This window comes from Lepidochelys kempii, chromosome 8, assembly GCF_965140265.1.
Source record: "Lepidochelys kempii isolate rLepKem1 chromosome 8, rLepKem1.hap2, whole genome shotgun sequence".
Taxonomy (NCBI): domain Eukaryota; kingdom Metazoa; phylum Chordata; order Testudines; family Cheloniidae; genus Lepidochelys; species Lepidochelys kempii.
The window spans coordinates 104023470-104044018 of record NC_133263.1 but is presented as its reverse complement, the minus strand read 5'-3'; the positions used below and the strand labels follow the sequence as shown (position 1 = coordinate 104044018).

The 20549-nt window shown below is 45.4% G+C and overlaps 1 protein-coding gene across 13 annotated transcripts in view; it reads left to right on the top strand.

Annotated features, from left to right (window-relative positions):
- MAST2 (microtubule associated serine/threonine kinase 2) overlaps positions 1 to 20549 on the top strand; it is a 388109-nt gene that overhangs the window by 295962 nt on the left and 71598 nt on the right. For 10 of the 13 annotated variants that reach the window (XM_073357844.1, XM_073357842.1, XM_073357841.1 and 7 more), the window contains 2 exons: positions 10895 to 10915; positions 13590 to 13668. In XM_073357844.1, the coding sequence (XP_073213945.1) occupies positions 10895 to 10915; positions 13590 to 13668 (100 nt within the window). Of the gene's footprint in view, positions 1 to 10311; positions 10409 to 10894; positions 10916 to 13589; positions 13669 to 20549 lie in introns of those variants that run through there. The other 3 variants (XM_073357843.1, XM_073357847.1, XM_073357854.1) reach the window with 2 other exon arrangements.

Genomic DNA, 20549 nt, shown 5'->3' with positions numbered 1-20549 from the left:
GTATGAGGAAGATGATCCGAGTGGCTGCATTTTGCTTGGACTGAAAGAAACCATCTGAGTGTTGCCAGAGAAGCGGGGGTTGTGGTAATCAGGATGGGAGATGATGTGAGCCTAAACAGGAATTTTAGCTGGTAGATAGATAGAAAGATGAATCTTCGAAATGCTTTGGAGGAAGGCAGGATTTGGAAACAGTTGCGATATATGGGGCAGGGAGAAGAAGTCAAAGATCGCCCCTGGGTATGGTCCTGAGTATCAGATAATTGAAGCAAAAAGAAAAGGAGTACTTGTGGCACCTTAGAGACTAACCAATTTATTTGAGCATGAGCTTTCGTGAGCTACAGCATCCAATGAAGTGAACTGTAGCTCACGAAAGCTCATGCTCAAATAAATTGGTTAGTCTCTAAGGTGCCTCAAGTACTCCTTTTCTTTTTGCGAATACAGACTAACACGGCTGCTACTCTGAAACCAGATAATTGAAGGAAAGCCTTTGCTAGTCAGTCAATTGAGTTGCTTCCCACCTCTGACACCCCTTTATATTGCTGGCAGCAGACTTTATGCTATTTATCAGGCATCACCTAAGGATGAGCTATTGTTAGTCATAAATGTCGTGGTTGCATATTAATTATCTGGATCCATACCTGTTATACAGGGGACGGGGAGAAGAGGAGGCAGGCAGGAGGGATGAGAGCAGGTTCTACTGATTAAAAAATACAAATGGTTTAAATGTATTCCTATTTAAAAAGGGGGGGAAGGTCAGATCCTGAGCAGGTGTAAATCAGTTTTGCTGCACTGAAGTCACTTGAATCATGCCAGTTGACAGCAGCCTGGGATCTGGTTTCAGGACTGCATGAAGGAAAGCTTTCAATAAAACTAGAGGCATAACTTTCTGAAGCTGTTGGCTGTTACAACAGTTTTAACAATATTACATTTAAAGCCCTCTTCAAAACAGAAAGCAAACCTTTTAACAGTATAACCTCAGAGAAGCATTGTATTTCATAGGTGGTTTTGTGATGACAGTGATGGGAAAACTTGAATCTGCCCCTAGCACATACCACTGATGATTTTACAAGACATTTGCTGCAGTGTCTGCCTTTCTGTGTGAGCATTTAATGTTTAAACAGTGACCTGAAAATCCTAAATTGTGCAACAATTAATGCTACAAAGCTCCCAGGCCACAACCTGTATACTGTGGTCTTTTAGGCATAACACTGCTCTTTGTCTAGCTTTTGCATTTCATTCAGTGTAGGGAATGGAACTAGCCTGGACAATTTCACATTCTGTTCCATCTCACAATACAATGGTCCTGGCAGTGTAATATTTATTATAGTAGGGCCAAGAAACCCCAGCTGACATTGGGGCACAATTGGGTTAGGTGCTGTACAGACCATGTAGTTACAGTCCTTTTCCCCCAAAGAGCTTGCAGTCTAAATAAACAAACCAGAAAAAGGATTGGAAGGAAAACAAAGGCACAGAGACACAAAGTGACTTGCACACAGGAGGTCAGTTTCTGAGCCAGGAGTAGAACTGGGGTCTCTTGATTCCCTATACACTAAACAGCACTTCTGAGCAGACATGCCAGACTCGCGAAAAAAATGCAGAAATTTGGCTTGTTTTTGGCTTAATTGGCTTGTGAGTTTCTTTTTGGCTTGTTGCTTGTTGTAGCTTGTTGCTTCTTTTTCTTTTTTTGATTGGTTCCTGGCAAGGGAGGGAGAGACTCAGGGATGCACAGCAGGCCCCCTCACAGTTCCAGGCTGTACGCTGGAGGGATCTAGTCACATAGAGTGTTGGGGTTCTTAGGGATTGGCTTGTTTTGGCCTTGTTTTGAGATGAGATTAGCTTGATTTTTGACTTATTGTGAAAGTCAGGGTGCTTATTTACCTCATGAAAGTTGGCAGCTGTGCTTCTAAGTTAGGGTTCCAAAGGCAGTTGATGGTGGGTAATATTTAAATCCAAATAACATACTGTTTTCATAGATTTTTAAAATGGCTTTTACAGAAATATTTCTATTAATGTTTCATTGTGTAAAACTGTTTTTTTACAAAACTTACATAAGGGCATCAAGTGCATGGCACCTTAGATTTTTGCCTCAGGAGCAAGGTGCTGTGAAAAGAGTATAGAAATACAAGTGCTGCCATGTGGGGATCAAATTCCATCCCAGAAAAGGAGGGGCTGGAAGCTGTGCCAAGAAAGCTCTTGAGAGCCTTAAGGAATGGGGGAGAAGAAGGGTTGTGAGTTCAATCTTTGAGGGGGCCATTTAGGGATCTGGGGCAAAAAAAATTGGGGATTGTGCCTGCTTTGAGCAGGGGGTTGGACTAGATGATCTCCTGAGGTCCCTTCCAACTCGATATTCTATGATTCTAAGAAGGGAAGTGTGTCACCTGTCCAGTAAACTCCTCTGCCAGACAGAAGTGGAGAGAGAGCCTGCTTCCCAAGGTAGCTGCATCAAGCATTCCTCTGTAGAGAGGGTTACTGTTGCTTTTGGCTTTTAATGAAGGGAAGGGGAGGAAAAATGGGAGATTTGGAGGCTCAGGGGACCCCTTTGTCTATACCTTTACTAAAATATGTTTTAATTTGGTCTAAGTTGTGTGTTGATGCTCAGTTTAAAATATAAAATTGTTTTAAACTGTTTTTATTAGAACAAGAAACAAAAAAAGGAAGAGAAAAATTACATCACTATTTAAAATAGCCAAGATACCAGTAGCACTAAATCTGTAAAGTCTGCGTTTCGTTATCCTGGCACTGCTGGTGCAGCTATATTTAGTGGATCACCATGCTGTGTTGCCAGGAGAATTTCTGTGCCTTGGGTCACTGGAAAGTACTATGCTTCTTTATCTTATCTAAGCAGAATTTTCCATCTCTCACAAACGTTATGCCATCATTGTGTGGGCCCTGGAGATCATCCACGTCTGACCTCTTCCTCTCACACAGGCTCTGCCATCAAGTAGAAATGGATTCTTCTTCTTCGAGTTCTTGCTCATGTCAGTTCCATTCTAGGTGTGTGCGTGCCCACGTGCGTGGTCGTTGAAGATTTTTGCCTTAGTGGTGTCCATAGGATCAGCAGTAGCACCCCTTCGAGTGCCACATTCATGTGTCGGTATATCAGGCACCGCTGGCCCTAAACACTCTCAGTTCCTTCTTACCGCCCGTGGGGGTTAGGTGGAGTGCCTTTCCTTGCATAACAAGAGCTAGCAGTTTTTTGCCTTTACTGTCTTTGAGCGTTAGGCCTTGTAAATAGTTTGTTTATAGTACTTAACGTTAAGTAGTTAGTAGTTAGAGTTTTAGTGAGGACTTCGCCCCAGGCGAGGCATGCCCCAGTCTCCCAGGTTTAAGCCTGGACTGGACTGCCTGTAAGTAAACCCCTTAGCAGCTGCCTCAAGTGCTTAGGGGAATCACAGGTGAGAGATAAGTACCGTATTTATAAAAACTTTCAGGCCCCACACACAGGAAGAGGGGGATATTCGTTTACAGGCTCTCCTCGTGGAGTCCGTTTCCGTCCGGCTTCTGTGCTGCCCCGCCAGGACTCGCCAGTACCTCAGCCTCGGTGCACAGTGTGCCCCTGGCACTGGGCTCCACCCAGCACTGTTCCTCCTTGCCAGTGCCAAAAAAGAAAGCAAGGAAGCACAGCTCCCCGGCACCAGGCAAGAAGGGCCAAGGGTCATCGGGCAAGGGACTCACTTCGGGCCGCCTGGCCACTCCGGAGCCACACATCCGTGCCTCCCCGGTCAGGGCCCGTAGCCCCTTAAAACGTCCACTACCGATCCCAGGAGCAGCATGGGACCTAAACCCCTGACAGCACCAATGCCTTCACGAGCTCCCTCGGCGCCGAGAGAGCAAAGGCCTCTGCCCACACCCCTGACATAGCACGTGCCACAGGAAGCGGCAAAGGCTCCCCACAAGGGCAACCCAGCCGCTCAGGCCACTCGGGGCAGTAGAGTGCTGCCGATCCCCCGAGGCGAAGCAGCACTCTCCACCTCCATGCCGCAGATCGCTGGAGTCTCAGCACAGATCCTCTGGGCTCACCCTTGGTCACTGGCAGCACAATCACGGTCCCCGCCGTCTCAACGCAGATTGCCTAGAGGGAGATGCTAGTCTCAGTACTACCCGCACCATTCGCCTTCCCGCCGGTTGTCCTCTTGGCGGAAGTCCTGGTCACCTAACCTGTGGGAGCACTCTCCGTCACGTCTCCGGTCCCCTTGCTTTGGGCACTGATCTGGGATGGCGACAGCAGACAGATTCAGGCATCGATGGCCCCACCGTGGTCACTGGAGGGGATTCCTCTGGCACGGAAGGGCAGTTCAGCCCCTCGCCTAGACTCCACCGGCGCGAATGGGCACCCGAGGCTGTTCTGACATTGACGGTGCTGTCTTGGCAGCAAGGCACAGTGGTCTTACTAGATTACATGGGGAATGCCCCCTTCACACTGCTCATCGGCCGCCGCCTGGGAGCAACAGATGGTGGCACTGACAGCACCGGGCTTGGTGCATGAGGCGCACCTGGACGTCGAGGCAGAGGAGACTGCACCTTTCCCTAAGCCTCCCTCCCCCACAGGGGAAGATGCCCCAGGGCCTGCCTCGGTGGTACAATCCCCATCTTTGTCCCCAGACAATTTGGTTGCGGGACCCTCAAGGGCCAGCCCACCAGACGATTGTAAAGAACACAAGGCTTTGCTTCGATGGGTGGCCAAGAACTTGAGCCTGTAGGTGGAGAAAATGGGTGAGCAGGCGGACACATTGTTGAATGTCCTGTCAGCCTCTACCCCTGCTCATGTCGCACTACCAGTGCATGATGGTGTCCTCAAAATTGCCAAGGCCCTCTGGCAAACTCCTTCATCCATCCCTCCCATCTCTAAATGGGCCAAAAAGAAATACTTTGTCCTGGCCAAAGGGTTTGAGTACCCTTACACCCACCCTCTGCGGCCAATGAAAAAGATAAAAAAGGGCATACCAGCTCGACTACCAAAAATAAGGAGGCCAAAAGATTGGACCTGTTTGGGAGAAAAATTTATTCAACTGCCAGCCTACAATTCTGGGTGGTGAACCATCAAAGCCTCCTAGGGACATACAATTTCAACGTCTGAGACCCCCTCCATAAGTTCAAGGAGTCCCTCCCACAAGGTTTGGCCTACGAATTCAGCACCCTAGTGGTGGCTCAGTGCTTTCTTCAAACGTCATGGGCCATGGCTGACTCGATGGCTAGGTGATCACGTCGGCGGTGGTTATGAGGCGCAGCTCCCGGCTTCAGACCACCAGTCTCTCCCAAGAGATGCAGACCTCAATCCATGACTTCCCATATAATGGGATCAGTCTTTTTTCAGAGCAGATGGATGTGAGGCTGCATTGGTTAAAAAACACTCGGGCCACTCTTCACTCGTTGGACATGCATACACCGCAGTCTGTAAGAAAGCAGTTCTGGCCGCCCCCCGCCACCGAAGCCTTTGCAGCCTCATCCACGGTCTACAAGGAGAAGGGGCAGGGATGTTAGTTTCAACTGCCACTGCCCTTCCTCCTCCCGCTCACCTGTGCAGTCCGTCCTGTCATAAGAACAGCCATACTGGGTCAGACCAAAGGTCCATCAAGCTCATTATCCTGTCCTCTGACTGTGGCCGATGGCAGGTGCCCCAAAGGAAATGAACAGACAGGTTATCATCAAGTGATCCATGCCCTGTCACCTAATCCCAGCTTCTGGCAAACTGAGGCTAGGGACACCATTCCTGCCCATCCTAGCTAATAGCCATTGGTGGACCTATCTTCCATGAATCTATCTAGCTCCCTTTTGAACCCCGTTTTAGTATTGGCCTTCACAACACCCTCTGGCAAGGAGCTCCAGAGGTTGACCGTATTGCATGAAAAAATACTTTCTTGTGTTTGTTTTAAACCTGTCGAAGCACCCCGGGGCCAGAAGTGCTCATTTTGAGGGTGCAGTCGAGAGCGATGCCCCAGTTACCTCCCAGGAGACACCCTATTCTTTCCTCAACCATCTTCGTCCCTACCGTTTGGCCTGGTCAGGGGTCAACTCAGACCGCTGGGTGCTGGAGATAGTGTCTCAAGGCTATACCATGTAGTTTTTGGCCACCCCACCCTCCCACTCTCTCTGTCTTCTGTCCCTCTTCATGGACCCTTCTCATGAGCAGCTCCTCATTCAAGAGGTCGAGAACCTCCTTCACTTGGGGGCGGTCGAGGAGGTCCCTTGGAACATGACAGGAAAAGCTTTCTACTCACATTATTTCTGAATCCTGTAAAAAAAAGGGGGCCTTAGACCCATTCTGGACCTGCAATGCCTCAACAAGTCTCTCAGGAAGTTGCAGTTTCTCATGGTCTCTCTGGCCTCCATCATCTCCTCCCTGTATCTGGGAGACCGGTACGCCCCCCTCAACTTGATGGACCTTATTTCCATATTCCAAGGTCATAGACATTTCCTCCGTTTCATAGTGGACGGAAGCCATTTCCAATTCATGGTGCTGCCCTTTGGCCTCTCATTGGCCCCCAGGGTCTTCACAAAATGTATGGTGCCAGTGACCACTTACCTGAGACATTGAGGGGTCCAGGTCTTCCTGTATCTTGACGACTGGCCCATCAAGGGCAGGTCTTGGGAACAGGTACAGAGGAGCCTCGATCTGGTGCGATCCACCTGTCGTGACCTGGGCCCGTTGATAAACGAGCAAAAATCCATCTTAAGGCCTGTCCAAAGAATAGGGTTCATTGGGGTGGTTCTCGACTCCATGTGAGCCAGAGCCTTCCTTTGGAAGGCTCATTTTCAGGCCCTATCGGACCTGATCTTCCATGTGAAGAACCACCCGCTCACCATGGCGCTCACCTGACTGCTTTCTTGCCCCACTTGATGCGAAAGGTGGTGCAGGTCCTCATGGACAATACCACCACTATGTATTAATCAACAGGCAGGGCAGAGCCAGGTCATCAGCCCTTTCCCAAGAAGCTCTCAGCCTTTGGACTTGTGTGTGACATGCTATTCATCTGGTAGCCATGCACCTGCCCGGGACCAGGAATGTGTTAGCTGATCGCCTCAGCAGGATCTTCTTGTCTCACCATGAGTGGTCACTCCATCCAGAGGCAGTCAGTATGATCCAAAAGTGGGGATTCCCCAGGTGGACCTGTTCGCATCCCACCAGAACTAGAAATGCTATGTGTTCTGTTCGCGCTGAGGGATGGACACGGGTCCCCTGTCAGACGCTTTCCTGCTCTCATGGTCAGGGGCCCTGATGTATGCCTTCCTGCCAGTGCTGTTGATCCACAGGATCCTCATGAAGATCAAACAGGGCGAAGGTTATCCTGATACCCCCCAGTGGCCTCGTCAGCACTGGTTCGGCATGCTGCTGGACCTTTCGGTAGCCGCCCTTCTGCAGCTATCTCTCTGGCCAGACCTGCTGCACCCGAACCTGGTGGCATTGTACTTGACAGCATGGTTACTGCATTGCTGAATGCGGAAGAGCGGGAATGCTTGGTCTGGGTTCAACAGGTCGTGTTGGGTAGGAGAAAGTCCTCCACCAGAGTGACTTACCTGGCCAAGTGGAAAATGTTCACGTGCTGGGCTTCGGAACGACGTATCCGAGCTGCACCTCAAGCTCCAGCGCTTGTCCCTGTCATTGATCAGGGTCCACCTGGCCACTATTTCGGCTTTCCACCCTCCATTCCAAGACAGTTCACGTCATGACTGCCCTGTTTTTGAAAGGTCTGGAGCCCCTCTACCCTCATGTCCGGGACCCTGTCCCTCCCTGGGACTTGAACCTCATGCTGTCAAGGCTCATGGGGCCTCCCTTTGAACCTCTAGCTTCCTGCTCTTTTCTTTTTCTCTCCTGGAAGGTTTTGTTCCTGGTTGTGGTAACATATGCTCGCAGGGTGTCTGAGGTCAGGACACTTACTTCAGAACCACCCTATATGGTATTCTACAAGGATAAGGTCTAGCTGTGGCCGCACCCAGCATTCCTGCCTAAGGTAGTTTCCTAGCTTCATACTGGCCAGGACATATACTTACTTGTCGTCTTCCCAAAGCCTCATAAATTGGAAGAAGTTGCACGCCCTGGACGTCAGGAGGGAGCTGGCCTTCTTCATTGACAGGACAAAGCTGTTTCCTAAGTCAACACAGCTGTTCATTGCAGTGGCAGACAGGCTGAAAGGTTACCCAGTGTCTGCTCAAAGGATTTCGTCCCAGATCACGGACTGCATCCACTACTGCTATGAGCTGGCAAAAGCACCTCCACCAGCATTAGTCACGGTGCACTCAACTAGAGCGCAAGCGTCATCAGCAGCCTTCCTGGCTCGGGTGCTGATCCAGTAAATCTGTAGAGCTGCTACCTGGTCACCTGTTCCACATGTTTATGTCCCATTACGCACTTGCCCAGCAGGCCTGGGATGATGCTGGCTTTGGCAGGGCAGTGCTGCACGCTGCAAGATCATGAACTCCAAGCCCACCTTCATTGATACTGCTTGTGAGTCACCTAGAATGGAATCGACATGAGCAAGCACTCAAAGAAGAAAAAACGGTTACCTACCTTTTCGTAACTGTTGTTCTTAGAATCATAGAATATCAGGGTTGGAAGGGACCTCAGGAGGTCATCTAGTCCAACCCCCTGCTCAAAGCAGGACCAATCCCCAACTAAATTATCCCAGCCAGGGCTTTGTCAAGCCGGACCTTAAAAACTTCTAAGGAAGGAGATTCCACCACCTCCCTAGGTAACGCATTCCAGTGTTTCACCACCCTCCGAGTGAAAAAGTTTTTCCTAATATCCAACCTAAACCTCCCTCACTGCAAATTGAGACCATTACTCCTTGCTCTGTCATCAGCTACCACTGAGAACAGTCTAGATCCATCCTCTTTGGAACCCCCTTTCAGGTAGTTGAAAGCAGCTATCAAATCCCCCCTCATTCTTCTCTTCCGCAGACTAAACAATCCCAGTTCCCTCAGCCTCTCCTCATACGTCATGTGTTCCAAACCCCTAATCATTTTTGTTGCCCTCCGCTGGACGTTTTCCAATTTTTCCACATCCTTCTTGTAGTGTGGGGCCCAAAACTGGACACAGTACTCCAGATGAGGCCTCACCAATGTCGAATAGAGGGGAACGATCATGTCCCTCGATCTGCTGGCAGTGCCCCTACTTATACATCTCAAAATGCCATTGGCCTTCTTGGCAACAAGGGCACACTGCTGACTCGTATCCAGCTTCTCGTCCACTGTCACCCCTCGATCCTTCTCTGCAGAACTGCTGCCGAGCCATTTGGTCCCTAGTCTGTAGCGGTGCATGGGGTTCTTCCGTCCTAAGTGCAGGACTCTGCACTTGTCCTTGTTGAACCTCATCAGATTTCTTTTGGCCCAATCCTCTAATTTGTCTAGGGCCCTCTGTATCCTATCCCTACCCTCCAGCATATCTATCTCTCCTCCCAGTTAGTGTCACCTGCAAACTTGCTGAGGGTGCAATCCACACCATCCTCCAGATCGTTTATGAAGATATTGAACAAAACCGGCCCGACGACCAACCCTTGGGGCACTCCACTTGATACCGGCTGCCAACTAGACATGGAGCCATTGATCACTACCCGTTGAGCCCGACAATATAGCCAGCTTTCTATCCACCTTATAGTCCATTCATCCAGCCCATACTTCTTTAACTTGCTGGCAAGAATACTGTGGGAGACCATGTCAAAAGCTTTGCTAAAGTCAAGGAACAACACGTCCACCGCTTTCCCTTCATCCATAGAGCCAGTTATATCGTCATAGAAGGCAATTAGATTAGTCAGGCATGACTTGCCCTCGGTGAATCCATGCTGACTGTTCCTGATCACTTTCCTCTCCTCTAAGTGCATCAGAATTGATTCCTGCTCCAAGATTTTTCCAGGGACTGAGGTGAGGCTGACTGGTCTGTAGTTCCCAGGATCCTCCTTCTTCCCTTTTTTAAAGATGGGCACTACATTAGCCTTTTTCCCCCAATCGCCATGAGTTTTCAAAGATAATGGCCAATGGCTCTACAATCACATCCGCCAACTTCTTTAGCACTCTCGGATGCAGCGCATCCGGCCCCATGGACTTATGTTCATCCAGCTTTTCTAAATGGTCCCAAACCACTTCTTTCTCCACAGAGGGCTGGTCACCTCCTCCCCATTCTGTGCTGCCCAGTGCAGTAGTCTGGGAGCTGACTTCTTCAAGATGTGTAGCTCATGTCCATTACATTACCCGTCATCCTGCCCCTCTGTCAGAGTTGCTGGCAAGAAGGAACTGAGAGGGCGTAGGGCCAGTGGCTACTGATATACTGGTGCATGAGCGCAGCACTCAAGGGGGTACTGCTGCCAACCCTACAGATACTGCTAAGGCAAAAATCTCCGATGACTGAACATGTGGGCGCGCACACACCTAGAATGGTCATATGCAACACATCTCGAAGAACAACAGTTAATAAAAGGTAGATGACTGTTTTTTGTGCCCATGTTCTTCCCTTTGCATTTGACTGTTTCTCTTCAGAGATGATCCTTTTTGTGCAGTATTTATGACTCCTCTTCCCATAGTACAGAACTGTAACCAGTTGATCCTTCAGCATTGTGGAAAATATTGCAGTTCTGGTTGAGAAAACAGCATGCTAGTTTTAAGGCCAATAGGTTCCCCACTAAATCTTGTAGGGCTGCCCTTGTTTTAAATAGTGGTTAAACAAAAATCTGTTGTTAGATGACAAGCATTCAGTGAGTGTTTTGCAAACCCACAGAGTCAGTATATTCAGAATTCTCCCAGTTTGAGGGAGATGTCCACTTCCATCCATACAATATAGTGTGACATTCAGTAAAAGTGACTGTAATGATCAGTAGTCAAAGTTTGTTACAGGTTTTCCAGAAATCACATTCACTATTTTTATTTTTCCCTTCCTTATTATCACTGCACAATTTCTTCAATTCAGCCATGGACACAGAGCAGACAGGTAAAGGGTATATCAGATACATGTTGCTGCTGTGTGTATGTAATGCTTTTGCATGATTGTACTATATGTGGCTAATGAGTATGTGTGCTGTAATAACCCCATTTAGGCATTCAGCTTTTACACTTCGGGAATAAAAATTTGGAGTCTTTGTATAGCAACTTATAATTAACAGGGATTCCTCCAGGAGAAAATGCTTTGTTCACACAACACTTTGTCATGGTGAAGTTGGTCTATTCTACGTTGCGTAATGTTAACACAACTGCCACAAACACACTTTATTTAAAATTACATTTTAGTAGGTTATGTATGGCCAAAGTTGTTTGTTTTTGCCAATGTTTCATTGTCCCAGCAGGGATAATTCCAAAGTGAAATAAATGACCTAAACTTTTCTTTTGTTCCCAGCATTCTTTCCTAAATTAGTACTGCATTACTTTTTAAAGATATATCTTTTCCTCTTATTTTACACATTGAAATAATTTTGAAGCATTTTGCTAACTGAGGAAGTCATTTTCTTTGACAGTCTTGCTGTCTATTTCTTGAATTTTTGAAACAGAAATTTTGCTAGTCGCATCCTGCTGTTTTTTGTTGGCAAGATACACAGCTGGCGTTCATTACATTGATTGCTTAACATGCTTCTCAATGTTGCATCAGTTTTTCTGGAAATGGCACCAAGAACTGAGACTTGCCATCTTAGGATAGTTTAAGTGGAGCGAAGGGGAGATTGTTTTTACACCTTTGCAATCAAAATACGAAAATCCTTTGAAGAGGAAAATGGGCCTAATCTTCTATCATTTTGCATCTGTTCAATAATATTTGTGTTTTCAAAATTTCTCACTAATATGTCTATCTGCTTACGTGGCCCTCATTGCCATAGTGTTTGGGCCCCTCTGAATCTTCAATGGATTTTATCTCCTCAACACCACTGTGAAATAGGAAAGAAGTATTGTCCCCATTTTATATATGAAGGAATGAGGCACATGGTTAGTTAAGTGACTTGCCTAATGCCACATGGAAAGTCTATCTGAACCAGGAACTAAACACAGATCTCCTAAATCCCAGTCCAGTGACCAGTCTGCTACCAGATCATGTCGCCCAATAATTCACATTGTCTATTTACATTTGTTTTTATGGAGGTAAGAAAGGAATCTTGTGTCATGTACGGGACGAGATTTGGAATTTTTCAGGAATATAACAAGAAGTTGCTGCAATATGTGGGGAGGATTCTCTTGGTATCTTGCCAGAAACACCCTATGTCTACATGGGGGTTTAACGATGGCATGCACTAATAGGAATGGGTTATAAAGCTTAAACTTTTATGATTTTGTGCATGAAGCATGAACCTTTTTTTCCATATTCTTCCAGAAATAAATATATTTATTCCCCTCTCTGGTGCTCAGATCGTTTTATTACCACAAGGAGAGGTACATGTCAGTGTAAGAAGGCCGTGGTTCAGGAAAGCATCCTTATTCAGGAAAAAACTAAAGCACGTGCTAAGCTTCAAGTACATGCTTTAAGAACCTTCCTGAACCGGGGGGCCTAGGTGGGTGGATAATGGAGAGATGGCAGTCACTCCACAGCAAAGGGTAACTGAGTTTCCATTATAAGCCCAAGCTTGGTCCTCCACTGATGTCAACAAAAAAACCTGTCATACACCCATGTACTGTATATAAATTGCACCAAAAAAACAAGTCTTATCTAAATTGTATTAAAAGCTCTTAATTGTTGAATTCACTCTCATCTTATGTGAAGAGGTATCGATGATTTGCCTCTGCTTTGGATAAATAATACTTGTACCAGAAATATTAATAAATGGTGGTAGTTCTATTGATGTGGAGTACAGGATGGAAACCATTATCATCCATCCCAGAGTGGAATGTGAACAGGATCTAATGCTTTGGGGTTTAACAGGAGACAGAGAGACTTACTAGATTTAGCTAATGAACACAATTTTCTCCCTCCCTGAGGTTATTTGGGGGAAATTGATGTCTCTTTTAGAAGCAATTACATATTTCATTTTTTACAGGTTTAGTGTTAAAATTATGCCACCCTTTCTGCAGTATTTCTAGTGCATCAGTGGGGTTTTGGTTTGTCACATTTTTTTTCTTTAGCAGCAGTGTGCGCAACACTCTTTCCAATGGTGAGGAGACATTGCCATAGGTTACAAATCCAAGAAAGCAAATTACTACTAATATTGTAAATAGTAGTGAGAAAAGTGATCTTTAGAGAATAAAAAGTTAGTGTTCCAATAGAAATATAATATATAATATAATATAATATATTACTAAAGTGCTGTGTGGAGGGCAGGGGAGCTGCAGCAGCAGTGATCCCAAGGTATTACCCTAAGGAATCTGCTGTGACTGTCTCTTTCAATGAAATTTGGAAGTATAAAGTAGATTTGTCCGATCCCAATAATGTCCACTTAAAAACAAAGGGTAAAACTTTCAAAAGTTCTTAAGTGATTTAAGAGCTTAAGTCCCATTGACTTTCAATGAGATTTAAGCTCCTCATTCACACAGGTGCATTTTGAAAATGTTACCCAAAGTGATTTCTAGGAGCACTGGATTGTCTGGAAAATGCCAACCTTTGATTGCAATCTGTTTTAGGGGAAAACCTTCCCCAAAACATTGTCCACATTGTAGCCATCAAAATAATTTCTCTTGCATCTTTTCTCCAGAACGGATGGGCGCCGCTGGTCCCTGGCCTCTCTTCCTTCATCTGGATATGGAACAAACACTCCCAGTTCAACAGTTTCAGTAAGCGGCAAAGACTTTTTCAGATAATGCTGTGTGTTTAAATACACCCTAACCCATCAACTTTTAAATCCTTGCTAAATGTTCAATATTTTTTTCATTGTTTTGTCAATCTTTTATTTAATATGCTATTTGCTTTAAAAATTATTTTAATTATCAGTTGTGATGCTTTTTCTCCATTTCCCAGCTCTTACCATCTACTCTTTGCCTTCAGTATTAGTGCTAGTCCCTATGCCGCCACTTTGCTGCACAGCAGAGGGGAACATTGTATCGGGAGTGTCAGCACTTTGAGATGGAATGCTTAATCATTAGCAAGCTCTCAGCTACTTTTAAACCAGATGTGAAATTCTTGTCCACTTTTGAACTTTAGTCACCAGTGGGTACAAGAGCTCTCTATCTACTAACATGCTGTCTGGGAGGAAAGGTGATAATATACACGTTATTCAACTTGATAATAGTTTGATTTTCTGGGTGCAGCTGTTCCTTCATTATACATTTGCCTTATACACATGACTGAAAGAGTCTAGACTTTTACAACTTACCTGACTACAGTATCACCAGAAGCCTAATATGCCATTATCAGAAATCGAAAGAGACCTGTGTTCATTGTTCCTTAATGTCGCAGTCTGACATGTCCCATTGTGCATCATACTCTTCATTGTGTATTAACAGTAAATTATATTTGAAGTTGCACAGAAAATTCAATTAAAAGAACACTATTAATGTTGAAAAATCAAGCACTCAAAAGTTAGGAAGTGCCAGAATAAAATTGGCCCTTGTAAACTTAATTTGTCCCTCTTGTGTGTGTGCATTATGATAGTCTTTAATTACATGATCACGTTCTATTTTTTTCCACAGTACCCCTGCCCTATTCAGTGCAAAGGATGGACTGTGCTCACTTAATGAGCAATTACTCAGTGTTTTGTTTTATCTTTATTAAGCAAAATGTGGCCTGAGGCCTTATTTACTGCTTACTATTCAAACCCTGCTCTGAAGACAGAATTGTTAATTTCCTCATGGGCTTTTCTATGGCACTCATCACAATAGTGTCTGAGTGCTTCACAAACATTAATTAATTAATTTTCAAAACACTTCTCTGAGGCAAGAGGGTATTCTTATCTGCATTTTTCAGATGGGGAACAGACAGGGAGATTAAGGTAAAAAATGCATACTAATCTTCACTAATCCCCTTCACATAACACAAGAACCTGGGTCATCCAATGAAGTTAATAGCCAGCAAGTTTTCAGCAAACAAAAGGAAGTACTACTTCACGTAACACACAGTGAACCTGTGGAACTTGTTGCCTTAGGATATTTTGAAGACCAGAAATACAACTGGGTTCAAAAAAGAATTAGATCAGTTCATGGAGAATAGGTTCATCAATGACTATTAGCCAACATGGTCAGGTGCAACCCCATGGACTAGGTGACCGTAAACTTCTAACTGCCAGAAACTGTGCTACAGGGGATGGATCACTCAAAATTGCCCTGTTCTGTTCATTCTCTCTGAAGCATCTGGCACCGGCCACTATCAGAATCAGGATACTAGGTTCGATGGGCCATTGGTCTGACCCATCATGGCTGCTGCTGTGTTCTTAATTTTGGAAGCCCAATTTGAGATGACTAGGACCTGATTTTTTCAGAATGCTTAGCATTTTATATGTTCAAAAAACAGCTCCCACTGATGTTATTTGCAGCTGTGAATTTTTCACACTTCTGTAAATCAGACTCCAGGATCTCAAGTCAAGCGTGCAGAAAATGAGGTACACGTGATTAGTGACCATCTGTGAAAAGTTTGGTTTAAGTGACTTGCTAGCATCACACAGGAACTCTGTAGCAGAAAGAGAGAAAATTCAGTTATCCAGGGCAGCATACAACTGCTTTAACCACAGATCATCCTTTCTCTTACTGTAATCCATCCCCCTCATTCACCTTCCAACTTCTGCAACAAATGAAGCAGGGGTCCTGTAGACAACAGCCCCCTTTACTAAATAACCTTGAGTCATCACCAGAGCAGGTCCATCCTGTGAACTGAATGAGGCAGGGGTCTTGTGGCAAGAGCCTGTATGATCATATAATGAAAGACTGTATCATAATGCATATGCGCAAGGGGTATGAATTAAGGTAACATAAGCACCTTGATTCTCGTATTTCCTCGCACTTGAGTGCTTATCTTTGTAACCTTAATGATGATCTTTTAACATAGGTTTTGTGTGTGTAATTTCTGAAGTTGTTTTTTTTTTTAAAAAAGAAAACTGAAAAAACAAATTATATGACATGGTTATCACATTGTCACCCAATGGTTCATCAGCAGATTTGGAACCTTCAGATCCACCTCACTGATCTGCCACTTGAGCAAAGGAAGTAACTGACAGCAATAGTAGGTTATCATCCTTTATGTGCACCATCATTAGAGGAGAGGGTGAGACACAAGCTTTTCCAGTGAGTTTCACAAATATTTGATGACTGCAGAGTAATTGGTGAGGCTCAGGAATCTTGGGTTCCATTCCAGGCACTGGAGGGGAGTGTGCTTTAAGGGACAGACCCTTCTGCCCCGTTTCCTGCAACCTGTCCCTCTCCCACTCCTGGCTCTTTGTCCCATTCCCATTCTCCTCACCTACCAAATCCCAGTGTCTGTCTCTTAGGCTTCTAATCCCAGTCCTAGTCTCTGCTTTTGGTCTCACTGTGTGCTATCCCAACCACTCTGTATCTTCCCTTCCCCATTCCCAGTCCCAATCTCCTCACCTAGCCAAATCCCAATTCCCCCATCCCATTCCAACTGTTTGTCCCCAGCCTCCTTGACTATCCAGTCCCAGTTGTCCCCTCCTGGCTCCTCATCCAATCCTTCTCTTCCCTCCTCCTCCACCGGTTTCCAGTCTCTCTCTCTGGGCTCCTCATCCAGCCTCATTTCCCCGCTCACACATCCCATCCCCAGCTCCTCATCTCAGTCTCCCCCTCTTTGATTCTCATTCCCAGTCTCCCCTAACTCCCAGTTTCTCCCTATCCCCCCACTCCAATCCTAGTTTCACACGATTCCTTTTCACATTCCACTCCTTTCTCCCGTGTTGTCTGGCTTTTCTCCCTTCTGCGTTCAAAATCTGGCAGCTTCATTCTTTATGCTATCTGGGCAGCAGGGTGGGGCCTGGCTCCTTGCTCTTAGTTCCAGTGCCCAACCCCATCCCAGCTCAGACCGGCCATTATTAGGAAAATCTGGCTTTCGCCCTGTAATGCTGGGCTGGAGCATGCTCTGTTGTTCGGAGAAAATGGTGCGTACAGCATCCAGTCACAAGTAGGAGTCGGGAAGGGAAGGGCACTCGGAGGTGTGAGAGGCTCAAGCATACTCAATGAGGACCGAATCTTTGGAGATTTAACTATCATCAAAGTGGTCTCTGCTGAGCAGGAGTGAAGTGTGATTGTTCAAAGGTTAATAACTTTGCCAAATTTGGGGCACATTTTCACAGGCCCAGCAAAAAGCGCATTGCTGATGCAAAGTCCACCCACTGCCAAATTTCAAGTCCTTCTTCTGAAGCATGGGGGCACTAGAGCTGTTCAAAGGAAAGGCCTGAGGAATCTTTTAACATGGGCAAAAGCCTCGGGAGGGAGGTGAGCTTCAGAGCCTGAGCTCCAACCCAAACCACAACTTCAAAGCACTGTCTACACAGCTATGTTTGGAGCATTAACCTGAGCCCCACTACTCCAAATCTGTTGACCAGGGCTGGAAAGCTCACTCCCCTGGCCTGTGTAGACATATCCTAAGACTTCAAGTGGCTTGAAAGGATACAAGGAGGACTTGTGGCACCTTAGAGACCATTTCCAGCACACCTGATGATCACTTTAGATAAGCTATTACCAGCAGGACAGTGGGGTGGGAGGAGGTATTTTTTCATATTCTCTGTGTATAAATAAAGTCTGCTGCAGTTTCCACGGCATGCATCCGATGAAGTGAGCTGTAGCTCACGAAAGCTTGTGCTCAAATAAATTGGTTAGTCTCTAAGGTGCCCCAAGTCCTCCTTTTCTTTTTGCGAATACAGACTAACACGGCTGCTCCTCTGAAACTTGAAAGGATACAGTGAGTTAGTGGTGCAGGTGAGACTAGAATCTCGGAATACCAAGCTCCTGACTGGTGTGTTCAGTCCATTGTATTCTATTGCCTCTTAAAACAAGAGAAACCAGTTTGTTAGCCCCTCCTGTCGGGCCTACCATTAGTGAGTGAAATACTGGAATGCCTGGAACCAATTAAGAGTCCGCATTCTGGTGGCCTGAATTACTGTGTGGTATGCCCATTTCTCTACTGAGAGTCAACCTGTGGTGGTCTTGGTCAATGGACAGCAACTCTGCCAGCTGAACTGACACTTAGCTGTACTGAACTTAGTAAAAGTTGCATCTCAATCTCTCTCGCTCGCTTGCTCTACATTTTTCAACTTCTGTATTTCTGGTGCCACAAAGTCCATTTTTCAGCAAAATACCTGCTGCCTTTTTAAATTTCAGATACTGTATGAAGACAGTATGCTTCTCATTGTGCAAGCACTGAGAATGCTGTGCCTGACTGACGTGGGTGCAGACTTTCAGATATGTGAACCTAGAGAAATTAATTGAACAGGCTAATGTCCAATTATTTCCTTCAATATCTAATTTGCTGTTTATTTACTAGGCTCTGAGTTAATTTAAAAGCTACAGTAAGATTAGCTGCAAGTTTTTGCTTGCAATAAGCTGGCTAATTCTCTGGCTGTAACTGAGACACCACAGGGATGTTTGCATTGCTCTACCGCTAATATCGAATTCTGTGACTTCATCAAAATCAATAATACAGCTGTGTTCATGCTTCGTTAGTACATGGATGTATTCCTTGAAGGCTTTTGAGAGCTAAAGAAGCCTTTGGCTAAAGAAAGCACATCTCCTAATACTTGGCACAGGATTTCCTTAAATATTCCCTGGAGTTCCAGCACTGTATAGTCTGATATCTCTTGAGGAGACAAAGTGGAAGGAGGGTTTTAGTCAGACATCGTGAGAAGAATATTTTTAAATTTTCTCTGTTTCCTGAGTGATTGTGTTGCTGGCAGGCATACATTTTCAGTGCTTGAAATGCCAGTAACCATCATGTCTTTTTTCTGGGTGTACGGATTGTGACACTATTATTTTCTAAATCTGCAACGCGTTTGACAGATATGTTAGCTTCTCTTATATGCTGACTCTATTTTCATTTCTTCTGGATCAAAGACATATGTAATATCAGAGCCACTTAGGAACCCTGATATTACTACACTTCTTTAGTTTATTGTGTCTCTAAGCTTTCTGTCCTATAAAACAGCATATTATCCAATCTATGGGCACGTACTTCCCTTGGAAAGCATCACTGTTTTTCCATTCCTTTCCACCTCAAGATGCTCAGAGAACTCTCTCTCCTTGTACTGCACACATAAGGCAGTATACAACCGGGTGACTAAAGTGGGCTTGAAGGCCAAATGTGTCCCACAAACTCGTATAATACAGGGGAAGGTTCTTTGCTACTCAGCATAAGGTGGACATGACAGTGTTTGGGGGCCTAATAGACTTCCTGATTCTCAGTCCTGGCCCAAGCACAGATTAAACCAAACTGGGAGCTGCTCAAACTTGTGCCAGCTGGCTTTGATCACCTTAGGGACTATGTGATTGCTGGAGTGCACCATGCTTCAGCTGCTCCTGTTCCCTCCGAAATGCTTCCTGCACTGCACCAATGGCTGTAGGGAAGGAGGCATAGGAGATAGCACCACCTGCTCTAGTCTCGCATGGGGCTTCCTCCGTACCTGGTGACTTACAGGTGGTTTCTGCTTTCTGTGAACCTCTTGAGGTGTGAAAGGGAGTGGATCAGGACAGAGAATCTGCCCCATAAACGTTAGCGGCACTCATTTTTTGTGTGAAGTTGTAGCCTGTTGCATATATGATTATAGGTCCCAGCATACAATCCCCCACCTTGATCTAGGTAGCTAGACTCGGATAACGCATAATATACTAGGGTTCTCCACAGGTGAACCTCTGCATCAGAGGTAGGCAGCTGCAGCACACTTCTTGCTTTTTCCTGCAATTTAGGTGCGGTTCTTAGGCTCCTGGTAAGTTTGGATGCATCTGGTCTAAACAATTTAAAAAACAATAACACTGTAGGCTAGCAGCGCTGAAAGAGTGCTGTTTTTTCCCAGTTAATTCAGACTAACTGAGACATTATTATCGGCACTTGGCTTTAACTTCTAAGCCACACTAGGTAACTTTCTTTTCTAAAGCTCATCAATGTCTTCAACAGCAAATAACTCTAGAAACTCTGTTTTTAATCTTTTCTGAAGATTCTAGCCAAACTTTAAACACCATCCATGTTTTTGCCAAAAGTATGTTCCAGTTAATTTCCATTTAACTCCCATTGTCTCTGGATGCAGGAGTTAAAAGTTCTTACTCAGGACATCAATGCATTACACCACTGTACACACATCATAAGCATAGCAGATCATTTAAAACTGAATAAAGTGTTCCCCACTTTGTAACAGCCAAACAAGGGAAACCCTGTTCATTACACATACCTGCAAAAGAGAGACAAGTGGGTGAGGTAATACCTACTATTGGACCAACTTCTGTCAGTGAGGCACAAAACAGAGCTTTCACTAACAGAAGTTGGTCCAATAAAAGATATTACCTCACCCACCTTGTCTCTCTGATATCTTGGGACCAACGTGGCAACAACAACACCGCATACAACACACCTGCAAAGTCAGCTGTCCTGATCTTATTACTGCCTGCTCAACTAGAAGAAGCCTGATGGGTAGAACAAGGGAGAAATGAAATGCAGAGCAATTACAATAATAAACTTTAAAGAAAACCAATTAAGAATGTTAATTTTCATGTACTGCACACCTCCATAG